The sequence below is a fragment of the Macaca mulatta genome, chromosome 2 (assembly GCF_049350105.2).
Source record: "Macaca mulatta isolate MMU2019108-1 chromosome 2, T2T-MMU8v2.0, whole genome shotgun sequence".
NCBI lineage: Eukaryota > Metazoa > Chordata > Mammalia > Primates > Cercopithecidae > Macaca > Macaca mulatta.
Genome location: NC_133407.1, coordinates 120172183 through 120198412, shown reverse-complemented (window position 1 = coordinate 120198412; position 26230 = coordinate 120172183). Strand labels below are relative to the sequence as shown.

The 26230-nt window shown below is 39.7% G+C and overlaps 2 protein-coding genes and 1 long non-coding RNA gene across 56 annotated transcripts in view; 1 reads left to right on the top strand and 2 right to left on the bottom strand.

The window, feature by feature from the left end:
• Positions 1–11810, top strand: part of TASOR (transcription activation suppressor) — a 62331-nt gene extending 50521 nt beyond the window's left edge. For 2 of the 5 annotated variants that reach the window (XM_028844273.2, XM_015130645.3), the window contains 7 exons: positions 323–1251; positions 5665–5787; positions 6542–6701; positions 7138–7246; positions 9663–9841; positions 10026–10190; positions 11099–11810. In XM_028844273.2, the coding sequence (XP_028700106.2) occupies positions 323–1251; positions 5665–5787; positions 6542–6701; positions 7138–7246; positions 9663–9841; positions 10026–10190; positions 11099–11628 (2195 nt within the window). In that variant the 3' untranslated portion in view covers positions 11629–11810. Of the gene's footprint in view, positions 1–322; positions 1252–5664; positions 5788–6541; positions 6702–7137; positions 7247–9662; positions 9842–10025; positions 10191–10821 lie in introns of all 5 variants that reach the window. The other 3 variants (XM_001096938.5, XM_028844271.2, XM_015130646.3) reach the window with 3 other exon arrangements.
• LOC144339252 (uncharacterized) lies at positions 1807–4456 on the bottom strand. The gene is made up of 3 exons (XR_013414076.1): positions 4325–4456; positions 2933–3062; positions 1807–2118 (listed from the first exon to the last, which is right to left on the bottom strand). It is a non-coding gene; the product is annotated as an uncharacterized LOC144339252 (long non-coding RNA).
• A 1031-nt stretch (positions 11811–12841) lies between the features above and the next one.
• The window catches only part of CCDC66 (coiled-coil domain containing 66), a 57067-nt gene continuing 43678 nt past the window's right edge, over positions 12842–26230 (bottom strand). For 25 of the 50 annotated variants that reach the window (XM_077993206.1, XM_077993191.1, XM_077993199.1 and 22 more), the window contains 8 exons: positions 21275–21436; positions 19387–19531; positions 18595–18729; positions 17050–17543; positions 16448–16488; positions 15094–15350; positions 14692–14816; positions 12842–13112 (listed from right to left, as the gene is read on the bottom strand). In XM_077993206.1, coding sequence (XP_077849332.1) covers positions 13026–13112; positions 14692–14816; positions 15094–15350; positions 16448–16488; positions 17050–17543; positions 18595–18729; positions 19387–19531; positions 21275–21436 — 1446 coding nt within the window. In that variant the 3' untranslated portion in view covers positions 12842–13025. Of the gene's footprint in view, positions 13113–14691; positions 14817–15093; positions 15351–16447; positions 16489–17049; positions 17544–18594; positions 18748–19142; positions 19236–19386; positions 19532–21274; positions 21437–26230 lie in introns of all 50 variants that reach the window. The other 25 variants (XM_077993183.1, XM_077993194.1, XM_077993189.1 and 22 more) reach the window with 3 other exon arrangements.

The following is a 26230-nucleotide window of genomic DNA, read 5'->3' as shown; positions in this document are numbered from 1 at the left end:
GTTAAACTTAGATCTACAGAATGGTAGGGAGGCAGAAATAAGCAAATGACTTAATTTGTATTGATGCCAAATTGGTGTTTGCTTGAACACTTCAAAATGGCAGAGTTGTTAACACTAGCTACAACTCTTAAGGACCATCCCATAAGTAGGGCACATAGGGCATAGAATTCATACCAGAATTTTAGGATTTTATTTTACTTTCTAATATATAATTAGTTCTTAATGTGTGTTAACCCTTTTTTTTCCCTCCAATTTAAGGGTCTGTGTTTTCGTATGTTATATTTTTGGATTGCTCTTATAATAATGAACTCTTCCTGTATAGGTATGAAATCACCAGAAGAACAACTGGTGTGTGTGCCACCACAGGAGGCCTTTCCTAACGACCCCCGGGTAATAAATAGACAGAGAAGTTCTGATTACCAGTTTCCATCCTCTCCATTTACAGACACACTAAAGGGCACCACTGAGGATGACGTGTTGACAGGTCAGGTGGAGGAGCAGTGTGTGCCAGCAGCAGAGGCAGAGCCGCCTGCAGTGAGCGAAACCACAGAGAGGACAGTGTTAGGAGAGTACAATCTCTTTTCTAGGAAGATAGAAGAGATTTTGAAGGAAAAGAATGTTTCATATGTCAGTAGAGTTTCCACACCTATCTTTACAACACAAGAGAAGATGAAACGGCTTTCCGAGTTCATATATTCTAAGACTTCCAAAGCTGGTGTGCAGGAGTTTGTAGATGGTTTGCATGAGAAGCTAAATACTATTATTATTAAAGCATCAGCCAAGGGTGGGAATTTGCCACCAGTCAGTCCTAACGATTCTGGTGCTAAGATAGCATCGAATCTTCTGGAAAGGCATGTCATACCAGTTTCCTCAAGTGACTTCAACAATAAACATCTCCTTGAGCCACTGTGTAGTGATCCTTTGAAAGACACCAACTCTAATGAGCAGCATTCCACTTCGACTTTGAGTTTAACTGAAGTAGAAATGAACCAGCCTCAACATGCCACAGAGTTAACGGTGACTTCTGATCATACTGTACCTGGTGATATGGCCCGGGAACCAGTAGAAGAAACAACAAAATCCCCCAGTGATGTAAACATTTCTGCTCAACCGGCTCTTTCAAATTTTATAAGCCAGTTAGAACCTGAAGTATTTAATAGTTTGGTTAAAATCATGAAAGATGTCCAGAAAAATACTGTGAAATTTTATATTCATGAAGAAGAAGAGAGTGTGCTCTGTAAAGAAATAAAGGTAACTAAACGAGAAGGTAATAGTAATGCTGTACAAACTTCTCTTGTTGGTGTGACCTGTATAAAATGGAAGTTTTTTGTGTTTAAATGTTTACCATAGGCCAGGCATGGTGGCTAATACCTGTAATTCCAAAACTTGGGAGGCTGAGGCAGGAGGATTGCTTGAGGCCAGGAGTTCAGGACCAGCCTGGGCAACATAACAAGACTTTGTCTCTTAATAACAAAATAGGTGTGGTGGCACTCTACTGTAGTCCCAGCTGCTTGGGAAGCTCAAGTGGGAGGGTCAGTTGAGCCCAGGCATTTGAGATTACAGTTAGCTATGATTGTGCCAGCTTAGGTGACAGAGTGAGACCCTGTCTCTCAAAATAAATAATAAAAATAAATGTTGATTGTATATCTTCATAATTTAACTCAGGGTGGAATAAAAGAGTGGTAAGTCCAAGTAAATTCAGAACTTGGGGTCTAAATATGTTAGAATTTAGAATCTTGTTTTACAGTGTCATTTATGCACATACCTTTTAAACTGTTGATTTGAAGGTTTGAAGTGTTTCTTGGAATTATTTTTTTATTTTTATTTTTTGAGATGGAGTCTCCCTCTGTCGCCCAGGCTGGAGTACAGTGGTGTGATCTCGGCTCACTGCAACCTCTGCCTCCGGAGTTCAAGCAGTTCTCCTGCCTCAGCTTCCCGAGTAGCTGGGATTACAGGCATGCAACACCATGCCCAGCTAATTTTTTTTTGCATTTTCAGTAGAGACAGGGTTTCACCATGTTGGTCAGGCTGGTCTGGAACTCCTGACCTTGTGATCCACCTGCCTCAGCCTCCCATAGTGCTGGGATTACAGGCGTGAGCCACCATGCCTGGCCATTTCTTGGATTTTTAATGAAGAGGAAGGAAAAACACAGAGAGGAAAAATTAAGTTGCCAGGGTTTATCTCATGGGATTTGATCAATCACATAGAAAAACAAACTGCCCAGGGTTGGCCTAATGATAAACTTTTGGTATTTCTTGATACCTTAGCCATGTTACATTCCCTTTATCCTTTATTGATCAAGAAACCTGATAATCTTGAAAGACTACTCAGTCACGAAAGATTTCTCACTGTGAGGTGTATTTTTTCTACCGAAGCTGCAGACTAATATTTCAGATATTTGGTTGAAACACACAGATGGCCAGGCGCTGTGGCTCACGCCTGTAATCCCAGCACTTTGGGAGGCTGAGGTGGGCGGATCACGAGGTCAGGAAATCGAAACCATCCTGGCTAACACAGTGAAACCCCGTCTCTACTAAAAGGACAAAAAAATTAGCCGGGCGTGGTGGCAGCTTCCTGTAGTCCCAGCTACTTGGGAGGCTGAGGCAGGAGAATGGCGTGGACCCAGGAGGCGGAGCTTGCAGTGAGCCGAGATTGCATCACTGTACTCCAGTCTGGGCAACAGGGCAAGACTCCATCTCAAAAAAAAAAAAACAAACAAAAAACCACACACGCCTTTCTGTGTGTCTGTATGTTAGAGATAGATATGTAAGTTTGTTACCAGTAGGTAGGTAAATGGTAACACATTGGAGCAATTGTATTAGTGGTGTAATATTAAAATTAATACTCAATAAATTATGGGATTTTAATTCCTCAAGGGAATGCCTAAGATTTTGAAATAAATGCCTGCTCTCATTTATGGAGTTTACTTACCATGACTGGAATTTCATTAGAGGAATCAGAGGGACCATGGGCTTTATAGCTACTAACATGTCCTAAGCCTTTTGTCAGTTTGGGCATCTCTGAGGTCAGCGTGTTTCGTGTGACGTCACCTGGTCAAGACCTGAAGAACATAGAAAGGACATGAGTCAGAGTACTCTGTTGGGCTTTCCTTACTGATTCCTAATGGTTTCTTGGGAAAATGAAATGAGACTTCTAGGAATTCCTTGGTTGCATTGACTGAATGTAGAGTTTCTCAACTTTTCCCCACCAGCCAGCAATAAGTTCCCAAGCACAGTACTCTTTGGGGGCATAGCTGCATATTGGTTTGGGGCTAGATGACAGAATAGGTTGCGCCCAGTTCCAGGCGTGCTTAGCATAATTCCAACTCCCTCCACCCCTACACCCCCAACCCCCTGCTCCTTTTTTAAAAAGATTTGTAACACACCTATTTGACATTTTAAAAAATTTATTTAGTGAGATGGAGTTTTGTTCTTGTTGCCCAGGCTGGAGTGTAATGGCACTATCTTGGCTCACTGCAACCTCCACCTCCTAGGTTCAAGCAATTCTCCTGCCTCATCCTCCCAAGTAGCTGGGATTACAGGCACCCACCACAACGTCCAGCTAATTTTTTGTATTTTTAGTAGAGATGGGGTTTCACCATGTTGGCCAGGCTGGTGTTGAACTCCTGGCCTTAGGTGATGTGCCCGCCTTGGCCTCCCAAAGTACTGGGATTATAGGCGTAAGCTATCGCACCCAGCCGTGACATTTAGATTACGGGGATAGGAGATGCATTTCCTAATGAAATGTGCTTTTAATTTTTTCTGGCATAGAACAAGTCATTTCTGTCATTTATATAGAATAAAAGAGCATTCTTTGTTTTACGAATCTGATAGAAAACCAGATTGAAACCTTAATTCTTTTAATCAATATCCATTGGAAATATTCCAGCAAAAATACTACAGTAAAAGACTTTATGAATAAAAATGGAAACTTTAAATATTTCTGGAGTCAAACTGATTTATTATATGAATTAAACTCTCTTATTTTAAATCAACTTAAAGCTTCTTAATGTAAGAAGACATCAGAAATTACCAGGAGGGAGGCTGAGGCACGGGTGGATCACGAGGTCAGGAGATCGGGACCATCCTAACACGGTGAAACCCCATCTCTACTAAAAATACAAAAAATTAGCCAGGCATGGTGACGGGCACCTGTAGTCCCAGTTACTGGGGAGGCTGAAGCAGGAGAATGGAGTGAACCTGGGAGGCAGAGCTTGCAGTGAGCCGAGGTAGCGCCACTGCACTCCAGCCTGGGTGACAGAGTAAGACTCCATCTCAAAAAAAAAAAAAAAATTATCAGCAGGCATGTCAGATGGTAATTTACCTTTTCATTAACTGACTAAGCTGGTCTGAGATCTGCCCAAAAGTTCCAGAGCTTGGATAAAAATCAATGTAGAAGGTGCTGCTTTAGCACAACATCCTCCTCTTTGGGGTGACACTTTAGGCAGCTGTTGAAAGAGCAGTAGACAGGTTGTCAGGTGAGCTGGGTTTTTATTATAGCTGTCTGACCAGCTGTGCTGACATTAAAAGTAATCTCTGAAATGAGGAATATGACCTCCAGGATCTTGCAGTTTACTTCAGTGTTTCAGGATTCCACCAGCAAGCAGAGAGCAAAGGGAACTCTGCATGGAAGTCTGCCTGTGTCTTGTGAAAGGCAGTACCATGTTCACCAGCATGGAGGAAGAAGAGCTATTAGTTGGGAGAGTCTACTTTGAAGACAGAAACTTGACAGAAATGGCTTATTAGTATGTCAATACCATTGTACATAATGAAGGTCTATATAAATGCTTTTTGAGCTGTTGTGAATTAAAGGAGCTATGGTTGTGAAAGTTCTTAACTCTGAAGGCATTTATCCCAGTTAATACTGCTGCAAATAACCAAGGGCCTGCTTAGAATGGAAAGGAAAATGGGAGCTAGGGAGTGGTTAATGATTAGACTCTAGGTTGCCTTAAAGTGTTTCTAAGGTATTACAGGCAACCTAGAGTCTAATCGATTATTAACCTCTATAATAACTAAAGGAGCTGGGTTAAGAACCTGGCCTAATTAACAGTTCTTTCTGTTACTCTCACACTGTTAATTAGCTGGCTTTGCATAGTGCTGTAACATAGTGACCATGTGATTGGTGAAGCTCTGTAACATTGTGACTGTGATTGGTGAAGCTCTGACCTTTAGATTGCTCTTCTAGAAAAGAAAAGTGGATTTGGGCCATGTGCAGTGGCTTATGCCTATAATCCCAGCACTTTGGAAGGCCAAGGCAGGAGGATCATCAAACCCAGGAATTTAAGACCAGCTTGGGCAACACAGCGAGACTCTCTTACAAAAAAAAAAAAAAAAATTAGCCTGGTGTGGTGGTGTGAGCCTAGTGCCACGTATTCAGGAGGCTGAGGTGGGAGGATTGCTTGAGCCTGGGAGGTCAAGGCTGCAGTGAGCTGTGATCATTCCGCTGCACTCCAGCCTGGGAAACAGTGATAGCCTGTCTCAAAAAAAAAAAAAAAAAAAAAAATTGATTTGATGGTCTGTAAGGTCTCTTAGAGTGTAAATTCATTCATTGTTAATAATGTCCTAGTAGTACTTAAGCTTATCAGTTTATCTTGCATTTCTGGTATTAAATTGATGTTTACAAAAAAGCATTTTAATACTGATTTAGTTGTTTTTCTTTAACAGGAATATCTTATCAAATTAGGCAATACAGAATGTCATCCAGAACAGTTTTTGGAAAGAAGATCAAAATTAGATAAACTATTGATTATTATTCAAAATGAAGACATTGCAGGTTTCATTCACAAGGTAGACTATTAAGTCAAATTCACTTACTTTGGTTTTAAAAACTCCCTTATTTTAAAATCTTGCTGTCTGGCAGACTAGTGTTTTTAAAATAAGCTTTAAAGGAGATTAAACTTAAGGACCCATCTATGAATCAGCTTGTGAGACTCAAGTTTGTACCTCTACAAAGTTTTAAATTGCTGCACATCACGGATCTTCCCTGTCACTCAAGTAGTCAAGACTAATAAGAGTACTGAATCCTTGAATGCCATTGGGTCTGCTGACTGACTACTTAATGTTTTCATCTTCATTTGTATGTCCTAGGAAAAACCTATTTGTGCTCCATCTTTGTCAGACCAGTCCCCTTTTCCCTTATATTTTGAGGTATCCCATCTAGTCTTAGGAGCCCTATCTCACATCTTACATCTTGGATGCCTTTCCTGATTGACTGTTCCAGCACATAGGCTTTTTCCTTCATCTGAATTCTGACTGTACTCACAGGTTATAGAGAGGTCAGCTTTTGTCCATTTTGTGTTTTCAGGTCTATTGTAAGCTTCTTTAGTGGTCTCCGATAGGTCCCAGTACATAAATGTTGGTTTATATATTGGGAAATAATGTTGAGAATATTATTTGTGTGTGTGGCTTTCCAGAGGCAATCTACTAATACAGATGAGCCATAATGCATTCTGTTAGACTTCTTGTAGGTTCCTTCACACTTGAGTCTATCACTTCATTCCCTCATCCATCTGTTTCTCTTTTTATTTTGGGATTTAAACAGATACCTGGCTTGGTGACTTTAAAGAAGCTCCCCTGCGTTAGTTTTGCTGGTGTTGATAGCCTGGATGATGTTAAAAATCATACATACAATGAATTATTTGTATCTGGAGGTTTTATCGTATCTGATGAATCAATTCTAAATCCAGAGGTTGTCACAATTGGTAAGGTGTGATGTTCTTTTGAGCACATAACTCCTCTTCTGACTCTAATACTTTTTAATGTACTGTCCATTTATTCTGCCATTCACAGATAACTAGTACATTTCAGTCTTTTCCTGAGCTTTTATTACCTCAAATTTCTTTCCCCTTCTCTTAGACCAATAATTTTCTCTAAATCTGGTGTAAAGCAAGGCTTTCTGCCCCTGCTGCAGTTGAATCACTTCTTGTATTACTGTCATCAACATGTTCTTTTGTATGTAGATGTTATATTCTTAGAGCTTTAGGCATGTATAGATCTGTCTCCCTTAGACAAAGAGAAATGAAAAGAGTACATAGGAAAGTAGGTATTTCTACATAATATGAAAAAGCACTTCTTGCATAATTCACTTGTGGAATGATTATTTATTGAATTAAAAAGGAACTTCATTATTTCTAACAGAGAACCTTAAAAATTTTTTGACATTCCTTGAAGAACTTAGTACTCCAGAAGGAAAATGGCAATGGAAAGTCCACTGTAAATTTCAGAAGAAACTAAAGGAACTAGGCAGGTAAGCTTTGAAACATAACTATATAATGGTTGTTGATTTTAACATTGTACTCATATTTCTCTATTCCCATGTTTGTAGATTATGGATGTTCTTCATTTTTCACAGATGTCCATAGCCAGTCATAATGGAGTATAGATACTAAATTATTCTTGCCTTTATAAGAGGAAGCAGTATTTTTAAGTAGAAGTTTGGTGAAGTTCTTGTTATGTGCATAGGTAAAATTTGTTTAATCTTTGCCATTTGTGGATTTAGAGTAATCATCCAAATGGAATGATCAGCATTTTTCTCTTTTTTCTTTCTTTTTTTTTTTTTTTTTTTTGAGATGGAGTTTTGCTCTTGTAGCCCAGGCTGGAGTGCAGTGGGGCAATCTCGCCTCACTGCAACCTCCGCCTCCTGGGTTCAAGCGATTCTCCCACCTCAGCCTCTCAAGTAGCTGAGGTTACAGGTGCCTGCCACCATGCCCGGCTTATTTTTGTATTTTTAGTAGAGATGGGGTTTTACCACATTGGCCTGGCTGGTCTTGAACTTCTGTCCTCAGGTGATCTGCCCGCCTTGGCCTCACAAAGTGCTGGGATTACAGGCGTGAGCCACTGTGCCCAGCCAGCATTTTCCTTTTTTAACTGAACTGTATGTTCCAACTACATCAGACCCTCTCTGAGCCAACTGACTACTTTGTAGGTAGCTAATAAAATTACATATATTTGGACAAGGATTAATCTTGACCTGGTGAAGTGATTTGTGAGTAGGACATCAATTCATGTATATATAGGTAATTTCTAACATGCATGGGAGTCACTTCTTCAAGTGTGATCTTTGGAACACTAGTCACTTGAGAGAGTCCATAAATGATTGTGGTAATCAGGCACATTTGGGACACTATATCCTACTAGTAAAGTCTATAAAATGTATTTACACATTAAAGGATATGAAGAACTCTAGTTAAAAGAATTGTTTTACATTGTGTTAATCATTATTTCCTTAAACTTAGACCACAAAATTTTATTTCTTTTTTTTTTTTTTTTTTTTTTGAGACGGAGTCTCGCTCTGTTGCCCAGGCTGGAGTGCAGTGGCCGGATCTCAGCTCACTGCAAGCTCCGCCTCCCGGGTTCGGGCCATTCTCCTGTCTCAGCCTCCTGAGTAGCTGGGACTACAGGCGCCCGCCACCTCGCCCGGCTAGTTTTTTGTATTTTTTAGTAGAGACGGGGTTTCACCGTGTTAGCCAGGATGGTCTCGATCTCCTGACCTAGTGATCCGCCCGTCTCGGCCTCCCAAAGTGCTGGGATTACAGGCTTGAGCCACCGCGCCCGGCCACAAAATTTTATTTCTTAAAGTATGACATTCCATGGTATACTTTTCAGGAAATTTAGGCTTAAATAAGTTTTGAGTATTTAATTCTTTGTAGCAATTCACTTTTAAAAGCTTATCTCCACTTGTTGCTTGTCCCTTGCAATATAGAAACAGCTTAGAGCCGGCCGGGCATGGTGGCTCATGCCTGTAATCCCAGCACGTTGGGAGGCTGAGGCAGGCGGATTACGAGGTCAGGAGATTGAGACCATCCTGTCCAACATGGTGAAACCCCGTCTCTACTAAAAATACAAAAATTAACTGGGTGTGGTGGTGTACGCCTGTAGTCCCAGCTACTCGGGAAGCTGAGGCAGGAGAATCGCTTGAACCCAGGAAGTGAAGGTTGCAGCAAGCTGAGATTGCACCACTGTACTCCAGCCTGGCGCCAGAGCGAGACTCTGTCTCAAAAAAAAAAAAAAGAGTTTAGAGCCATAATAGTGTACTTTTTTTTTTTTTAAGAGACTTTAGTTCTTGTTGCCCAGACTGGAGTGTAATAGTGCAGTCTCAGCTCACTGCAACCTCTGCTTCCTGGGTTCTAGTGATTCTCCCGCCTCAGCCTCCCAAGTAGTTGGGATTACAGGCATGAGCCACCTCATCCGGCTAATTGTATTTTGAGTAGAGATGGGGTTTCACTATGTTGGCCGGGCTGGTCTTGAACTCCTGACCTCAGGTGATCCAACTGCTTTGGCCTCCCAAAGTTTTGGGATTACAGGCGTGAGCCATCAGGCCTGGTCTGTATATTGTATTTTTTGAAGGAAGGATTTATACTTTTTTTGTCCTTTTAAGTCCTTCATTAAAGTTCAAAATTGATAGAGGTAATCATACTTTAAGTAAGTAGAATAATCAGCTGAGATTTTAGCCTAAGCTGTATAGCTGGCCCTGAGGCCTTGCGACCAAGAAACCCCTTTCTTTCTTTCCAAAGAAGCACGCTCGTACATCAGGCAGAGAGCTAAAGCAGTGCAGTTGTCATTAGTTGCCTCAATGGAAGAAATTGAATTTTAATCTACAGCAGAAATTTCCATACTAAATTTTAGAAGTACAGATCCAGATACTGAACTGCTTAATTTCACAGATTGAATGCTAAAGCTCTAAGTCTGTTGACGCTTCTGAATGTCTATCAGAAGAAACATCTGGTTGAAATTTTGTCATACCACAATTGTGATTCACAAACTCGAAATGCTCCAGAATTGGATTGCCTTATCAGACTTCAGGCTCAGAACATACAGCAACGACACATAGTCTTTTTAACAGGTAAAGAGAGCACTCCTAAGCTTTCTATTATGAATATAGGAATGTGGATGAAAGGATTTTATGGGGCTGTGGTGGGTATCGCTAAGCTTTGATTCTGAAAATGTGAAGGAAAGGATTTTGTGAGGGCTGGGGGCTGTCTACATTTTGAAGGGTTTCATACATGAAACGTTTTTTCTTAATTTAGAGAAGACCATCAAGATGCTTTCCAGTTATACAGATAATGGAATAGTGGTTGCAACTGCTGAAGACTTCATGCAAAACTTTAAAAATCTTGTGGGCTATCACAACTCAATCACAGAAGAAAACCTTCCGCAGCTTGGTGCTAATGAGAATCTTGAGTCCCAGTCAGGTAACTTTTCAGTGGTTTTCATTTTCTTTAACGCAGACAGTAAAAGAGGAATGGTTTTGTTCTGTTACCAAATAATGAAATGACTGTTTTGAAACCACTCGCCTCAGTATAAACAGTCATAGGGAAAGTGTTTGAAGACATTTATCATTCTAATACTTAGCATGCACAAGATCTGCTCATTTATTATACTGTAGCCAGTCTAAGTTGTTAGTTATTATAGATTATGCATTTCTATCTATATTGTAGACAATGCATACTATGGAGTATGCATTTTCTCTTCGAGGGTTTGTAAGCATTATTGGTTACTATTGTCAGCAAAGGGGTTATATTAATAAAAAGGTAGGAAACCAGATATGGCGATTCAGCATTGAGCTGCTAGACCTCCCCACATGTATAAAGCAGTTTAATTGCAAGATAGTAGAGCTGTCATAGCTTTAGTCTTTCGTGAGATGGCCTCTGCTTTGGTTTCAGGTTCTATGTGAAATGAAAGATGTACTTTTGTTTTGGATGAAAAAAAGCAGAAATGATCATTCAGTAGTGCTAACCAGTTTAGTAATCCAGTGAAGCTAGATGTCAAAAAATTTTATTTTATATTTGTCTTGTCAAATACTGAATTACCGTATAACTTTAGATGCTGTTTTGACATTAACCCCTTTGGAGCTGGGAGTTGGGATTTCCCAACATTAAACGTGAACACATTTCGCAGAAGCTTTTAGCATCGGATTATCTGGACATTCACATCTAGTGTGAGTGTTGTGACTAAGTGAACTTGTGGCAGAAGACCAAGCTTTAAGGGATTGTGGACTTGCAGACCCTGACGCGTTATATTGTGTGAGTAGTGTATAATTTTAAAACGTAAACAAACTGTGTATTTCAATAGAGGAGGACTTTTTGTTTTTTAAATGTAGCTCTTTTAGAAAACGATGAAAAGGATGAAGAGGATATGTCTCTGGATTCAGGGGATGAAATCTCACATATAGAAGTATGCAGCAATTTTCATTCAGAAATATGGGAGAGAGAGACCAAAGGATCACGTGGAACAGATCAAAAAAAGAATACTCAAATTGAGTTGCAGTCGTCTCCTGATGTGCAAAACAGTTTATTAGAAGATAAGACTTATCTTGATTCTGAAGAGAGAACTTCTGTTGATATAGTATGCTCTGAAGGAGAGAACAGCAATTCAACAGAACAAGATTCATATAGTAACTTTCAGGTTTATCATAGTCAATTAAATATGTCCCATCAGTTTAGTCATTTTAATGTTCTCACTCATCAGACATTTTTGGGGACACCATATGCCCTTTCATCAAGTCAGTCTCAAGAAAATGAAAATTACTTCTTATCTGCTTATACTCAAAGCTTGGATAGAGATAAATCTCCACCTCCCTTAAGTGGAGGGAAAAGTGATTCTTCCAGGCCATATTCACAAGAGAAATAACTATAGTAACTTTTTTTTTTTTAAATAGATTGTTGTGGACTTTGTTTATTAACAATTTATATTTCATTCTCTAAACAAAAGGTTCTTGTTCTTTCTCAAATGTTTTTTCTTTTATTTAAATCATGATGGTCTGTAACAGTTGAAGCATCTAAAAATTGAAATAAATATATATTTTTAACATATATTGTACTTGAATTATCTCATGTTGGCACTTCTGAGTTTTACTTTTGTATGTTACCTGTAGTTAGGCTTCAAATTGAAGCCTGTTTTATGTGTAAAATCAGATGCTTGCAGGAGGACGGTAAACAGCAAAGGCTTTACTTCTTTTGCTCTAATGTCACCTGATACAAAGTACTTTTGTTGAAGTGAATTATTTTGATTTAGGCTTTTGTATAGTGTTTTTACACAGGTATAAGCCAGTAATAGCAGTGTTAATATTTACAGGATTTTGGCTCAATACCTCAAGATTTAACAGTGCAGTTTCATTTAGATAATAAACTATGTACATAGGACACATTTTTTATCTCTAGGCTTAGTCACGTAAAAACTGCCTATTGCTAAAATTCCGGTAACTTCGAGAGCATTCGATTTTTCAGTACTTGTGCAATCCTTGATTTAATGAAATTAACGTTTATATTTCAAAAGATAGGCTTCTGTTTATCAATGGCATTGAACAATTTGATTTTTAAATTAGTTTTAGCAATATTGAAGTATAATGGAAATATATTTTTGAGGTGGTCTTAGTAGTAATTACCATTTGTTGAACACATTAGTGCTATACTAGAAAGATATAGTGGAGATAGCTTTCAAACCTACATCTATTCCTAACTACTGCCTCTAATACTAATTACTAACTTGTTGCTAATGCTAACTTATAAAAATGTTTTTGAAAATTGCAATTTCTACAAATGTCATAAAAGCAGGATTTAGAGAAGAAAACAATTTCCACAGAAGCTTAAATTGAATTTGTTATTTTAGTAAAGTTATATAGAGTTATGGGTCTAGACGTGTTAATAAGTTAGATAGAACTTTGGCACTTTAGAACAAATGCATGAGTGGTATTTCACTTAATAAGTTACATAAAAAGTGTGAAAGAACACTGTGAGGTCCCAGGAACGCCAGACTATATTAAGGTAAGTAGTGTTTTTTTTTATAGGGCTTCAATACTCAGGTGGTGACAGAGCAGAAGAACATGTTTTTTTTACTACTAAGCTTTTACAAAAGTATCTGTTTTATTGTATAGAACAAGTACAGCATTTTACTACATAGTATACAAGTTTTTAATGAGCATTTAAAAAAATAAAATCTAGGCTATTTGAAAAATACCGTTGAGCCAGTGAGCACATTTTATAATTTGGAAGACACAAATCAAATATGAATGATTTGATTTTCTACATTTAAAATGAAGAACCAAAATTATCTTCTTGATTTTCAGCTAAAGGCAGGAGACTACTTTCCAACTCCTTTTGCTTCTGGAGAAGGCCCTGAAATCACATTGATATATGTTAGTAAAATGTGCACACCTGACTTGCAATGTTGTGTTAAACTAGAATTCTATTCACTTGGAAAACACATTGCTTAGGATAAAATTGTCATTCAACAATTTTTCAGAAATGCTTGTACTAGACCACTTCATTTGGATATATAGCTATCACATTTGTAAGATTGTATTTTTAGCATAAAAATCAGTAGGGATGAGAATTTTCTTAAAAATCAAGCCTCCAAAACTATGGGGGTAAATGAAGTCATTCCCTCTCCCCCAATCCACCCCCAACTGCTCTTAGATACTAGGAGGCGTCTCTCTTAACATACAGTGTTTGTTTTTTTTTGTTTTGTTTTGTTTGAGACGGAGTCTTGCTGTGTTGCCCAAGCTGGAGTGCAGTGGTACGATCTCGGCTCACTGCAAGCTCCGCCTCCCAGATTCACGCCATTCTCCTGCCTCCCAAATAGCTGGGACTACAGGCACCCACCACCACACCCAGCTAATTTTTTGTGTTTTTAGTAGAGACAGGGTTTCACTGTGTTAGCCAGGATGGTCTCGATCTCCTGACCTCGTGATCCACCTGCCTCGGCCTCCCAAAGTGCTGGGATTACAGGCTTGAGCCACACTGCGCCTGGCCAACATCCAGTGTTTATCTTGACTGTCCTAACCTTACCTTAGATGCTAATAGAAGGGTCCTGCTGAAATAACACTGGGCACTATATTTGTGGGTAAATGTGTACATCATATTCCTTTCTCTTTATCTCACAATTTTTGTCTCCACTAAGCAAGAAGTAAATTAACACTTTGTCACTCTAAAGAAATAATTTATGTAAAACTCTTAGTAATCCTGTTTGTCTTCAAATGAGTAAATAGACCAAAGGGGACAATTTTCTAGTTCTGTAGAGGGAAGACATCTGAGTCAGCATTTTGAAATGCAGAGGGTATTGGTACATGATGACATGGAAAAGGGCACTTATAAACAACACAGCTTATTCTTCCCTGAGTACAGAGTATATAGTGAATCAAAGCTAACTACAGCCATTCTTTTTAAAGCCCAAGGGATGGAGCAAAGGTTGTAAGGATGTCACCCGTTTTAATCAGAGAGTAAAATAATGAGAAGTCACAATAGTTTGGGAGAAAAAGTAATCTGGTGAGTAAGGTTATACGTATAATTTCATACTGAATTTATTACTATTTGGGATGTACGTCAATATTCTAAACACTGCCAACACGTCAAGTTTTTTTAAAAGCCACATATTGCTAAGAATTTGTTAAAGCGTAACTGTATTTTTTGTTTTAGGGCCTTATTGATGTTTTGCCGTTCCAATGTATGCATTTTTTTTACTCAATAAACTTGTCTTAATTTTGGAACTGTCTCATGATTTCGTACTGGAAAGAACTACTCAAAGACGGCAATGTAAAAGCAAGTCCAAGGAAAGTCCCATTTTATTTGTGTCCAACATACAGGAACTGAAATACTTGTTAAAACCTGGGATGCATAAAACAGCCATTCAACATGTTCCCCGAACCGCCCACGCCACATAAAGAACAGACACATCTACACTTGAAAAAGCTCATACCTGTCTCAGTTCTGAAAGTCCCTTAAGGATTGCTTGCTGTCGATCCCTATTTTTCACCATGTTAGGATTAAGAAGTGGATCCCTGACACAGTCAGAATCAAATAGCTGTCGTTCTTGGCCACAGTCTAAAGCGAGATGAAAGTAACAAATCAGCCAATTACATTAGTAAAATGATACAGCCCCGTGCTATATAATATTCTAAGGAGTTATTAATAAATATGTATCCTAGGAAAGTACTAAGCAAAATTTAAGACATATTCAAGAGAAAATTCCTTCCTCTCTCCAGGAGCAAACATTGTAAGAAACTTTCTAGAACTAAGTGCAGGAATTACTAATTTGGAATTTAAAGTTGGGGGTTTACATGGGTCAATTTTTACAGTTAGAATGCTTATATTTACTTACCTTGTGAATTTTGGTACTGAGGGTCCTGGGTTGAAGGCTGAGACAATGGTGCATCGGGATCAAGGTAATAGATCTCATTTGTTCGAACATAGGGAATAAAATGGGATGATTCAGAAATTCCAGGTGATAATTCTGTTTGATTACCTCCTGAAATCAAATTCTCTCTCTCATAGCTACTGTTTTTTAGTGGTAAGTGTAATGTATTTTGAGTTTGTTGGGTTCTGTTTTTCACTGCTGGAACTGGTGGTGATGGAGACCTATTAAAAAAAGAAAAATAGGAGCCTTAGTAAAAAATTGTGTATTTAGATTAAGTATCTCTCTTTGATCACATTTCACTTTATGAAACGAAGTCTTGCTCTGTTGCCCAGGCTGGAGTGCAGTGGTGTGATCTGAGCTCACTGCAACTTCTGCCTCCTGGGTTCAAGCAACCTGTCCTGTCTCGGCTTCCCAAGTAGCTGGGATTACATGCGCACGCCACTGTGCCCAGCTAGTTTTTGTATTTTTAGTAGAGACAGGGTTCACCACGTTGGCCAGGGCTGGTCTTGAACTCCTGACCTCAGGTGATCCACCTGCCTTGGCCTCCCAAAGTGCTGGGATTACAAGCGTGAGCCACATGCCTGGCCCATTTCACTTTATTCTAAATGTACCTGTAACACCTTTGGGAATGTATGCATAGAAGCCTGAGCTCTATAATATCATTCCATAAAACAGGGGAAAAGAATGGTATTTATTTGTGTTTTTACTAGCACTAGCTATGGTATGTGTACTGTAGCACAAGGGAGAAATTTAATTACTAGATCCTGAGGAACACTGCTGGTTTGGTTAATCTGAGCCTACTGTTTTCTCCTTAGATAATTCACCATATAATAATATACTCACCATCTGAACGAAACTTGTTTTTAAGCCCCATTCTGAGACAACTAAACCAGCTGGTTCATGCACAAAGACAGAATAAAGATTCTAATTCCTAAATCTCTCATTGACTGAATTTCTCATTGTCCTTATCAGTCATTTCTTCCCATTCACCACTCCTGGCCATCCCTCCTCCCAAAGCAGAATGCCTATTCTGCTAGTGACATACCTGGAATATCAAAATCACTTAGTTAATTAAGTCTAGAGATAAAAGTAAATGTTATCTACATTCCTGCCTAGGCCCAGTCCAACACGGGCCTTCAAGCTCCAGCTAAAGTGCCACCCTATCCCTTAATCCTCTAACCCTTACCTGGAAGCCACACCCTTTCTGACTGTTCTCTATATATAACTATATGCCTCATGCCATCCAGATCTTGAATCCCTTTTTTGTCCCACACAGAAAGCACTAAATAGCTGCAGAATTAATCTGATGCATACATACCTTTCCTTGCTGAATGAATGAATATTCAGAGGCTCTTCTTCCTAAAAGATGGATAAATGCAGAAAGGAATATATAGCATTTTCACATGTCCCCACAAATATTTTTAGAGCTACTTATTGAAATAATCTGAGGGTAATATTTGAATAACAGGTACCAACTGAGCAACAGAATAGATAGATTCAGTATTTTTCCAGAGTCAAACTAATCCAGTAGTTCCTAATCTCCCAAACTGACCTCTGTCTATATGGACTATAAACAAGGGTTTTAAAGGAGTATTTGAACACATAGCATTCATCTATAGAAGTTGTGTTAAATGTAAAGGACTCAATAAGAAAACCTTTTCAGCTTTGTGGGCCATATTGTTTCTGTTGCTAGTCTGTTGTGTGAAGTCAGCCATAGACAATTCATAAAAGAATGAATTGACTATGTTCGTATAAAATTTTACAAAAGCGGGTAGCAGCCTGGATTTGCCCATGGGATATAGTTTGCTGATCCCTAATGTAAATGGAAACAGATCAGAACAGCCTTACCAAAGCATACATGTGAGAAACTGTTTTGAATCTAGAAATATCGACACATCTTCTAAGATGGAAGAGCTTTACCTTTTTGACTAGATGCCACCTGAACTTTGACTCAGTTTCTTGATGAGATGAATGAAAAATTTCTGGTGAAATGCCTCTGTTTTGAGAGATGTGCCCAGGATTATTTTTTTCTACCAAATGAAGCAATTCCATCTGCCTCCTTACTTTTTTTTCTTCTCTTTGCTTTTGAAGCTGTTTAGGGTACTTTTCTGATGCTGGAATATACCTTTTAGGTGGCTTATTTATATTCCAATCAGGCCTTTTAGGATATTTCTTCATGTGTTTTGTTTGTTTCTCTATTCTTGTGAACTGATTACACTGGTCATTATACCGATTGTTTTCTTTTTCTAAGCTGGCTCCTTTATCCTGAGTTAGTTCTTGCTTGTTTTTCTTGGTGCTAAACTGTCCAATAAGTTCTGCCAAAATCTCCGGAGATGAACAATTTGTGAGGTCCCTCTCCATTAATGATCCACAATGTGATTCTGCATTGGTGAATATTCCTATATTTAAGTCATCTAAAAAAAAGTTTCAAATGATTTTTAAAAATTATAAACAAAATTTTTAATTGTAAATAACTTTCCCCAAAACATTAAACAATTACTGCCCTCTGAGACTTTTTTCTTTCATTGATTTTCAACAAAACCAAAACTCTATTATACTCATTAAAGAACAACCCCTCATACTCCCAACCACTGGCAACCACCACTCTAATTTCCATCTCTATGAATTGATAATCATGAAAAGATGCTCAACATCATCAGTCACTGGGGGAAATGCAAACCAAAATCACCGAACACTTCACAATAGTAGAATAACAAGGGTTGGCAAGAATATAGAGAATCAGAACCCACATGCACTGATGGTGGAAATGTAAAATGATACCACTGCTTTGGAGAAGAGTTTGGTGGTTCTTCAAAATGCTAAACATAACAGTACCTGTTACTCATGACTCAGCAATTCTACTCTTCTCTCAAAAGAACTAAAAATGTACAGCCACAAAAATCTATATATGAATATTCACAGCAGCATATTAATAGCCAAAAAGTGGAAATAACACCAATGTTCATCAACTCATGAATAAAAATGTGGTATTATAAATGTATTTATTCAGTGACAAACAGGAATGAAGTACTGACACATGCTACAACATGGATAAACCTTAAAACATGCTAAGAGAAAGAAGCCAGAGAAGACTATGTGGTCTAATTCCAGTTACATGAAATGTCCAGAACAGGCAGAAATATTCAGAGACAGAACGTTAACTGGAGGAGAAAGAAGAAAGAAATAGAAAGTGACAAGTAATGGGTACAGTGTTTCTTTCTAGAGTGATCAAAATGTTTTAGAATTGATTGCGGTAATGGTTGCACCACTGAATACCAAAAAAAAAACTGTAGGGTAAATTTTGTGGTATGTGACATATTTCAACAAAGCTGTTATCCCTTTATTTTGTAACTTACTGAAAACCTCACCTTTCATTAATTTTTGAACTTTTAAATTGAACTTAATTCTAATTGCTTTAATTATGACTTTAAATTTTAAATCAAACCACAGTTTCTACACAAATACCTGTTTGCACACCAGTATCCTTCTTAGAAGTTGTATAATTTGTGTATGTATTCATTTTACCGCTGACTTCATCAGAATCATGTCTTGAATTTGAAATGTTAGTAGATGCATTATATTCCATTTGTATTGTATCAACTGGCAAAGAGAAATTACCTGATAAAACAACACTTAAGGAATATTAATAAAAATTATGTATGTATAGCAGCAACTAAATACAGTAATTTTCACTTAATCAGGATGAACACTGCAATAAAAATTTTCTTACAAAAAGTTACCCACATTCCTATCGGTTACTGAATTTAGGGAGATCATTTCATAATTGTTCTCTGTAAAAACAGACACAAAAAGTACACATTTTACCTATTATTTTACCATTATTTAACACATTTTAACATTATTTCTGCTTTTATTGCAATTTTCCACATAAATTAAGCATTCCTATTTATAAAATTACACTAGTTTAAGGTCTGAAATTCCTACAAAAATAGTAGGTATATTAAAGGTATTAAAAATAGGCAATCATTTAGGCTGGGTGCAATGACTCACACCTGTAATCCCAACACTTTGGGAGGCCAAGGTGGGAGGGTCATCTGAAGGCAGTAGTTCAAGACCAGCCTGGGCAACAAAGCGAGATTCCATGTCTACAAAAAATACAAGGTTGCAGTGAGCTGCGATGGCACCACTGCACTCTAGCCTAGGCAACAGAATGAGTCCTTTTCTCCAAACACAGAAAAAAGGAATTATTTAAAATCATCTTCTAAAAATATTATAAAGTTCTGGTTAAGCCCTTACCACCAAGATTTTTAATCAATCTAGAAGTGTCATGTCCCTTTTGCGCCAATTCTCGGATTCTCTGTTCTTGTTTTAGTCTCTGTGCCAGTTCCTGCGCTCGCTGCATTGTCTGGAATAGCTCATTTGTCTTGACAGTCATGATTTCCTGTCAATATTGATGTGTTATTAAATACAACTATTAAACATACAAAGACTTGACTATTTCCTCTCAGTAAATATTTTCTAAGCTTCTCCTATGTGTCAGGCACTTGTTTACATACTAAGGTTAGAACAGTCAACAAGGCAAAAGTTCCTGCCCTTCTGGAGCTTACATTTTAACATCTTTTTCTACAGCTGTATTCAATCACAAATATGGTAACTCTTTTTACCCATTTCAAATCTATACTAAAAGTTTTCAAAGTTTTAAAAACTGTTCTATTACATTTAAAAATATATTTTAAAAGGTAAACACAAGGTTTATGACCACTTCTTGCAGTTCAAATGATACTTTACTGATTTCCTCATGTTACATAGGGGTAACCGGCTCAGCCTATTCAACTCAATGAAACTGGAACCCAGACCATGTGTCCCTTTACTAGCCAATTTTGGAGTGAAGGTTGCCAAGGGGGAAAACTGCAGCAAAAAGCAAGAAAACGTTTAAAGTGCTCTACATTTTAAAACTTTAGCAAGTGAGTATTTTTGTTAGGTTAGCTCAAATATGGTACCACCACCATACATACCTATCTTGTCTACACCACTTAGGGTTCTCCTAGTGGTGCAGACAAGATAGGTATGTATGCATACCTATGTTGTCTCCTAGTATCTACTTTTTAAAAAGGCCATTTAGGCCAGGCGCGGTGGCTCATGCCTGTAATCCCAGCACTCTGGGAGGCCGAGGTGGGTGGATCACGAGGTCAGGAGATCGAGACCATCCTGGCTAACACGGTGAAACTCCATCTCTACTAAAAATGCAAAAAATTAGCCAGGCGTGGCAGCGGATGCCTGTAGTCCCAGCTACTTGGGAGGCTGAGGCAGGATAATGGCGTGAACCCAGGAGGCGGAGCTTGCAGTGAGCGGAGATCACGCCACTGCACTCCAGCCTGGGTAACTGAGCGAGACTCTGTCTCAAAAGAAAAAAAAGTCATTTAACACAGAGATCTCTAGGACAGTCACAAATTGTATCGTCAATCCCAGCCAATTATTCTGCAAATGTATGTTCCTGTTCATAAGTGGATACTGATAGGTCAATCATTTCTCTTAACATACCTAGAATAATTATTAATAATTATTGCTTAGAAATGAAGCAAAGAAACTAGGAGTAGATAAAAATGAAGTGCATAGGTAACACCTGCTTTGTGCTGTGACCTCCTCTACAGAAAAAGCCAAACCAATATAACATTTGAGAACTATTATCATGTGAAATAATGAAACTTTCTCAAGCTTCCCTCTTTCCTAACTTTATGTGAAGGTCTGACATGTCCATACATAGCTTCACAATTTCAAAATAATAGAAATGTTCAACTTCTGGTTATTTTTCCTTTAAAAATACATCCATTTTTATTCTAAAATGTTAGGAGGCCAAACATGGTGGCTCACACCTGTAATACCAATACTTTAGGAGGCTGAGGTGGAAGGATCGCTTGAGCCCAAGAGCTTGAGACCAGCCTAGGCAACATAGTGAGACCCTGTCTCCTCCACACACCAACAAAAAAATCAGCCAAATGTGGTGGTACATGCCTGTAGTCCCTGCTGCTGAGGAGACCAAGGTGGAAGGACAACTTGTACCCAGAGGTCAAGACTGCAGTGAGCTATGATTGCACCACTGTACTCCAACCTGAGCAGAAGAGTGAGACCCTGTCTCAAAAACAAAATCAAAAATCAAAGTTACAATTAGAATGTAAATACCTACTTCCTTTTGTTTTTGCTTAAGTATGTCTTCTTCATACTGTTTCTGCATCTCTTCACGTTCCTGTGCTAAGCGAAGCTCCTCTTCTTGTTCTTCCTTCTTTCTTTGCTCTTCCTCCAGTTGTTTCTTCCTGCGCTTCTCTTCTACCTGGGCAGTGATGGCTTTCTAGTCATAAGCAATCACATAAATCATTGTCAAAAATAAAAATCTGTGAAGCAGGAGGGACTTCAAGCAAGATGGCTGACTAGATACATTCAGTGCTCACCTCTTCCACAGAGGGGAACCAGAATAATGAGCAGACAATCATACTTCACGTAGATCTAACAGCGAATAGTGGAATTCAAAATGACAGGAAGCATCAAAAGCAAGGAATGAAGCAAAGCAGCCTGTCTTGACAGGATTAGCTAGGAGTCTACAGAGGCTGCCTAACTGGAGGAAAAGGAAAGTGAGCAATCCCCAGCAATCCACATTCCCACCAAGGACTCCTACAATCCTAATCACCAAATAGCCCCTTGACCCTTGTGGGTCTCAAGACTAACAGGGCATTACCTGGAGACCACATGAAAGCACTGCTCAAGAGGGAGCTCACACTAGGTACCACAAACACCCAAGACCTAAGGAACTGTAGCATGGCACTATTTTGAGAGCCCAGCTCCTAGTGGACCTGCATCTTGCCCTGGGGCCCGGCCCTACAGCCCCTGCATCTCCACATCCCTAGAGACCCACTGACATTCACCATCTGCAAAAGCAACTCACTGAAAGCAAACCCACCCTCCCTAGCAGCAGAGCTACAATGCAGCTGCTACTGCCCCAACCTAAGCATTCTGCTGGTGGCCTGGAAATCATCCCACCCCTGCCTACAACAGCCAGCACCTGCACACACCACCTTGGGAACCTGGGGGCAGATCTGCCCAGCCTTGCTTCATCTCCACCAGTAACCAAGCACATGGTCCAGAGATCTGGGGATTGCCCTGTCCAGGACACCACCATTGGCACCTGAGCACTCCTCCCAGAGTCTGGGCCCAATCAACCTGCCATTACCATCACAGCTGGCACCCACCCACATATGCCACCAGCAAGTCTGAGGACTGGCCCACGCAGCCCATCATAGCCACCGCCAAAACCACCGCTGACTGCTTGGATCCCAGAGGGTTGTCCCACTACTACTACTGCCATTGCCCATGTTTGCTGCCCAGTGGCTTGAAAACCTACTCACCCACCCAACCCACTGCCACCATTCCCAGAACTAAATGAAACTGAAACAAAAAAATACAATAGACAAATGAAACAAAAAGGTGGTTATTTGAAAAGATAAATAAAATGGATAGATCATTAGCAAGATTAACCAAGAACAGAACAGAGAAAAATCCAAATAACCTCACTAAGAAACGAAACAGGAGATATTACTGACACCACTGAAATACAAAAGATCATTCAAGGCTACTATGAATACCTTTACACACATAAACTAGAAAATGTAGACGAAACAGATAAAGTCCTGGAAAAATACAACCATCCTAGCTTAAATCAGAAATAATTAGATACTCTGAACAGACCGATAGCAAGCAGTGAGACTGAAATGGTAATTTAAAAATTACCAACAAAAATGTCCAGGACCAGATGGATTCACAGCAGAATTCTACCAGACATTCAAAGAATTAGTACCAATCCTTTTGATACTATTCCACAAGATGGAGAAAGAAGGAACACTCCCTAATTCATTCTGTGAAGCCAGCATCACCCTAATACCAAAACCAGGAAAGGACGCACCCAAAGAAGAGAACTACAGACCGCTATCTTTGATGAACACAGACGCTAAAATCCTTAACAAAATACTAGCTGAGTCTAACAACATATCAAAAAGATAATCCACCATGATCAAGTGGGTTTCATACCAGGGATGCAGGGATGGTTTAACATACTCAAGTCAATACATGTAATAAATGTAATTCTTAAAAGAAGAACAAAAATCACACGATCATCTCAATAGGTGCAGAAAAAGCATTTGACAAAATCCAGCATCCTTTATGATTAAAACCCTCAGTTAAATCAGCATACAAGGGACATACTTTAATGTAATAAAAGCAATGTATGACAAACCCACAGCCAACATAATACTGAATGGGGAAAAGTTGAAAGCATTCCCTCGGAGAACAGGATCAAGACAAAGATGCCCACTCTCACCACTCCTCTTCAACATAGTACTGGAAGTCCTAGCCAGAGCAATGAGACAAGAGAAATAAATAAAGGGCATCCAAATCAGTGAAGAGGAAGTAAAACTGTCCCTGTTTGCTGATGACACGAATGTTTACCTTAGGAGTCCCTAAGACTCCTCCAGAAAGCTCCCAGAACTCATAAAGGAATTCCGCAAAGTTTCCGGATATACAATTAATGTACACAAATCAGTAGCTCTTCTATACACCAACAGCGACCAAGCAGAGAATCAAATCAAGAACTCAACCCCTTTTACAACTGCAAAAAAATACCTAAAATACTTAGGAATATACCTAACACAGAAGTTGAAAGACCTCTACAAGGAAAACTACAAAACGCTGCTGAAAGAAATCACAGATGACACAAACAAATGGAAACACATCCCATGCTCATGTACTGGTAGAATCAATATTGTGAAAATGACCATAATGCCAAAAGCAATCTACAAATTCAGCATAATCCCCATCAAAATACCACCATCATTCTTCACAGAGTTAGAAAAAACAATTCTAAAATTCATATGGAACCAAAAAAGAGCTCACATAGACAAAGCAAGACTAAGCAAAAAGAACAAATCTGGAGGCATCACACTACCTGATTTCAAACTATACTATAAGGCCACAGTCACCAAAACAGCATGGTACTCATACAAAAACAGGCACATAGACCATTGGAACAGAATAGAGAACCCAGAAATAAACCCAAATACTCACAGCCAACTGATCTTCAACAAAGTAAACAAAACATAAAGTGGGGAAAGGAAGCCCTTTTCAACAAATGGTGCTGGAATAATTGGCTAGCCACATATAGGAGAAAGAAACTGGATCCTTCTCTCTCACCTTATAAAAAATCAACTCAAGATGGATTAAGTACTTAAACCTAAGACCTGAAACTATAAAACTTCTAGAAGATGGAGGGTTGCTGGCAAGATGGCCGAACAGGAAGAGCTCCAGTGTGCAGCTCCCAGCAAGATCGATGCAGAAGGCAGGTCATTTCTGCATTTCCAACTGAGGTACCTGGTTCATCTCACTGGGGCTGGTTGGACAGTGGGTGCAGCCCACTGAGGGCGAGCCAAAGCAGGGTGGGGAGTTGCCTCACCCAGGAAGTGCAAAGGGTCAGGGAAATCTCTCCCCTACCCAAGGGAAGCAATGAGGGACTGTGCCATGCCATGAGGAATGGTGCATTCTGGCCAGATACTGTGCTTTTCCCACAGTCTTCGCGACCCACAGACCCGGAGATTCCCTCTGGTGCCTATGCCACCAGGGCCCTGGATTTCAAGCACAAAACTGGGCAGTCGTTTGGGCAGACACCGAGCTAACTGTAGGAGTTTTTTTTCCATACCCCAGTGGTGCCTGGAACGCCAGTGAGACAGAACTGTTTACTCCCCTGGAAAGGGTGCTGAAGCCAGGGAGCCAAGTGGTTGGGCTTGGAGGGTCCTACCCCCACAGAGCTCAGCAAGCTCAGATCCACTGGCTTGAAATTCTCACTGCCAGCACAGCAGTCTGAGGTTGACCTGGGACTCTCGAGCTTGGTGGGGGGAGGGGCATCCACCACTGCTGAGGCTTGAGTAGGTTCTACCCTCACAGTGTAAACAAAGCCGCCTGGAAGTTCGAACTGGGCAGAACCCACCACAGCTCAGCAAGGCCGCTGTGGCCAGATTGCCTCTCTAGATTCCTCCTCCCTTGACAGGGAATCTCTGAAAAAAAAGGCAGCAGCCCCAGTCAGGGGCTTATAGATAAAACCCCTACCTCCCCGAGACAGAGCACCAGGAGGAAGGGGTAGCTGCAGGTGCAGCTTCAGCAGACTTAAACATCTCTGCCTGGTGGCTCTGAAGAGAGCAGTGGATCGCCAAGCACAGCATTCGAGCTCTGCTAAGGGTCAGACTGCCTCCTCAAGTGGGTCTCTGACCCACGTGTATCCTGACTAGGAGACACCTCCTAGTAGGGGCTGACAGACACTTCAAACAGGAGAGCTCTGGCTGGCATCTGGCAGGTGCCCCTCTGGGATGAAGCTTCCAGAGGAAGGAACAGGCAGCAATCTTTGCTGCTCTGCAGCCTTCGCTGGTGATACCCAGGCAAACAGAATATGGAGTGGACTTCCAGCAAACTCCAGCAGACCTGCAGCAGAGGGGCCTGACTATTAGAAGGAAAACTAACAAACAGAAAGAATTGGCATCAACATCAACAAAAAGGTCATCCACTCAGAGACCCCATCCAAAGGTCAACAACATCAAAGACCAAAGGTAAGTAAATCCATGAAGATGGGGAGAAACCAGCACAAAACCCAAAATTCCAAAAATCAGAATGCCTCTTCTCCTCCAAAGGATCACAACTCCTTACCAGTAAGGGAATAAAACTGGACAGAGAATGAGTTTGAGGAATTGACAGAAGAAGGCTTCAGAAGATGGGTAATAACAAACTCCTCCGAGCTAAAGGAGCCTGTTCTAACCCAATGCAAGGAAGCTAAGAACCTTGAAAAAAGGTTAGACAAATTGCTAACTAGAATAACCAGTTTAGAGAAGAACAAAATGACCTGATGGAGCTGAAAAACACAGCACGAGAACCTTGTGAAGCATACACAAGTAACAATGGCTGGTGTATCAACAGATGAACTGATTAAGTGGAAAAAGGGTATTAGTGATTGAAGATCAACTTAATGAAATAAAGTGAAAAGACAAGATTAGAGAAAAAAGAATGAAAAAGAACAAACACAGCCTCCAAGAAATGTGGGAGTATGTGAAAAAAC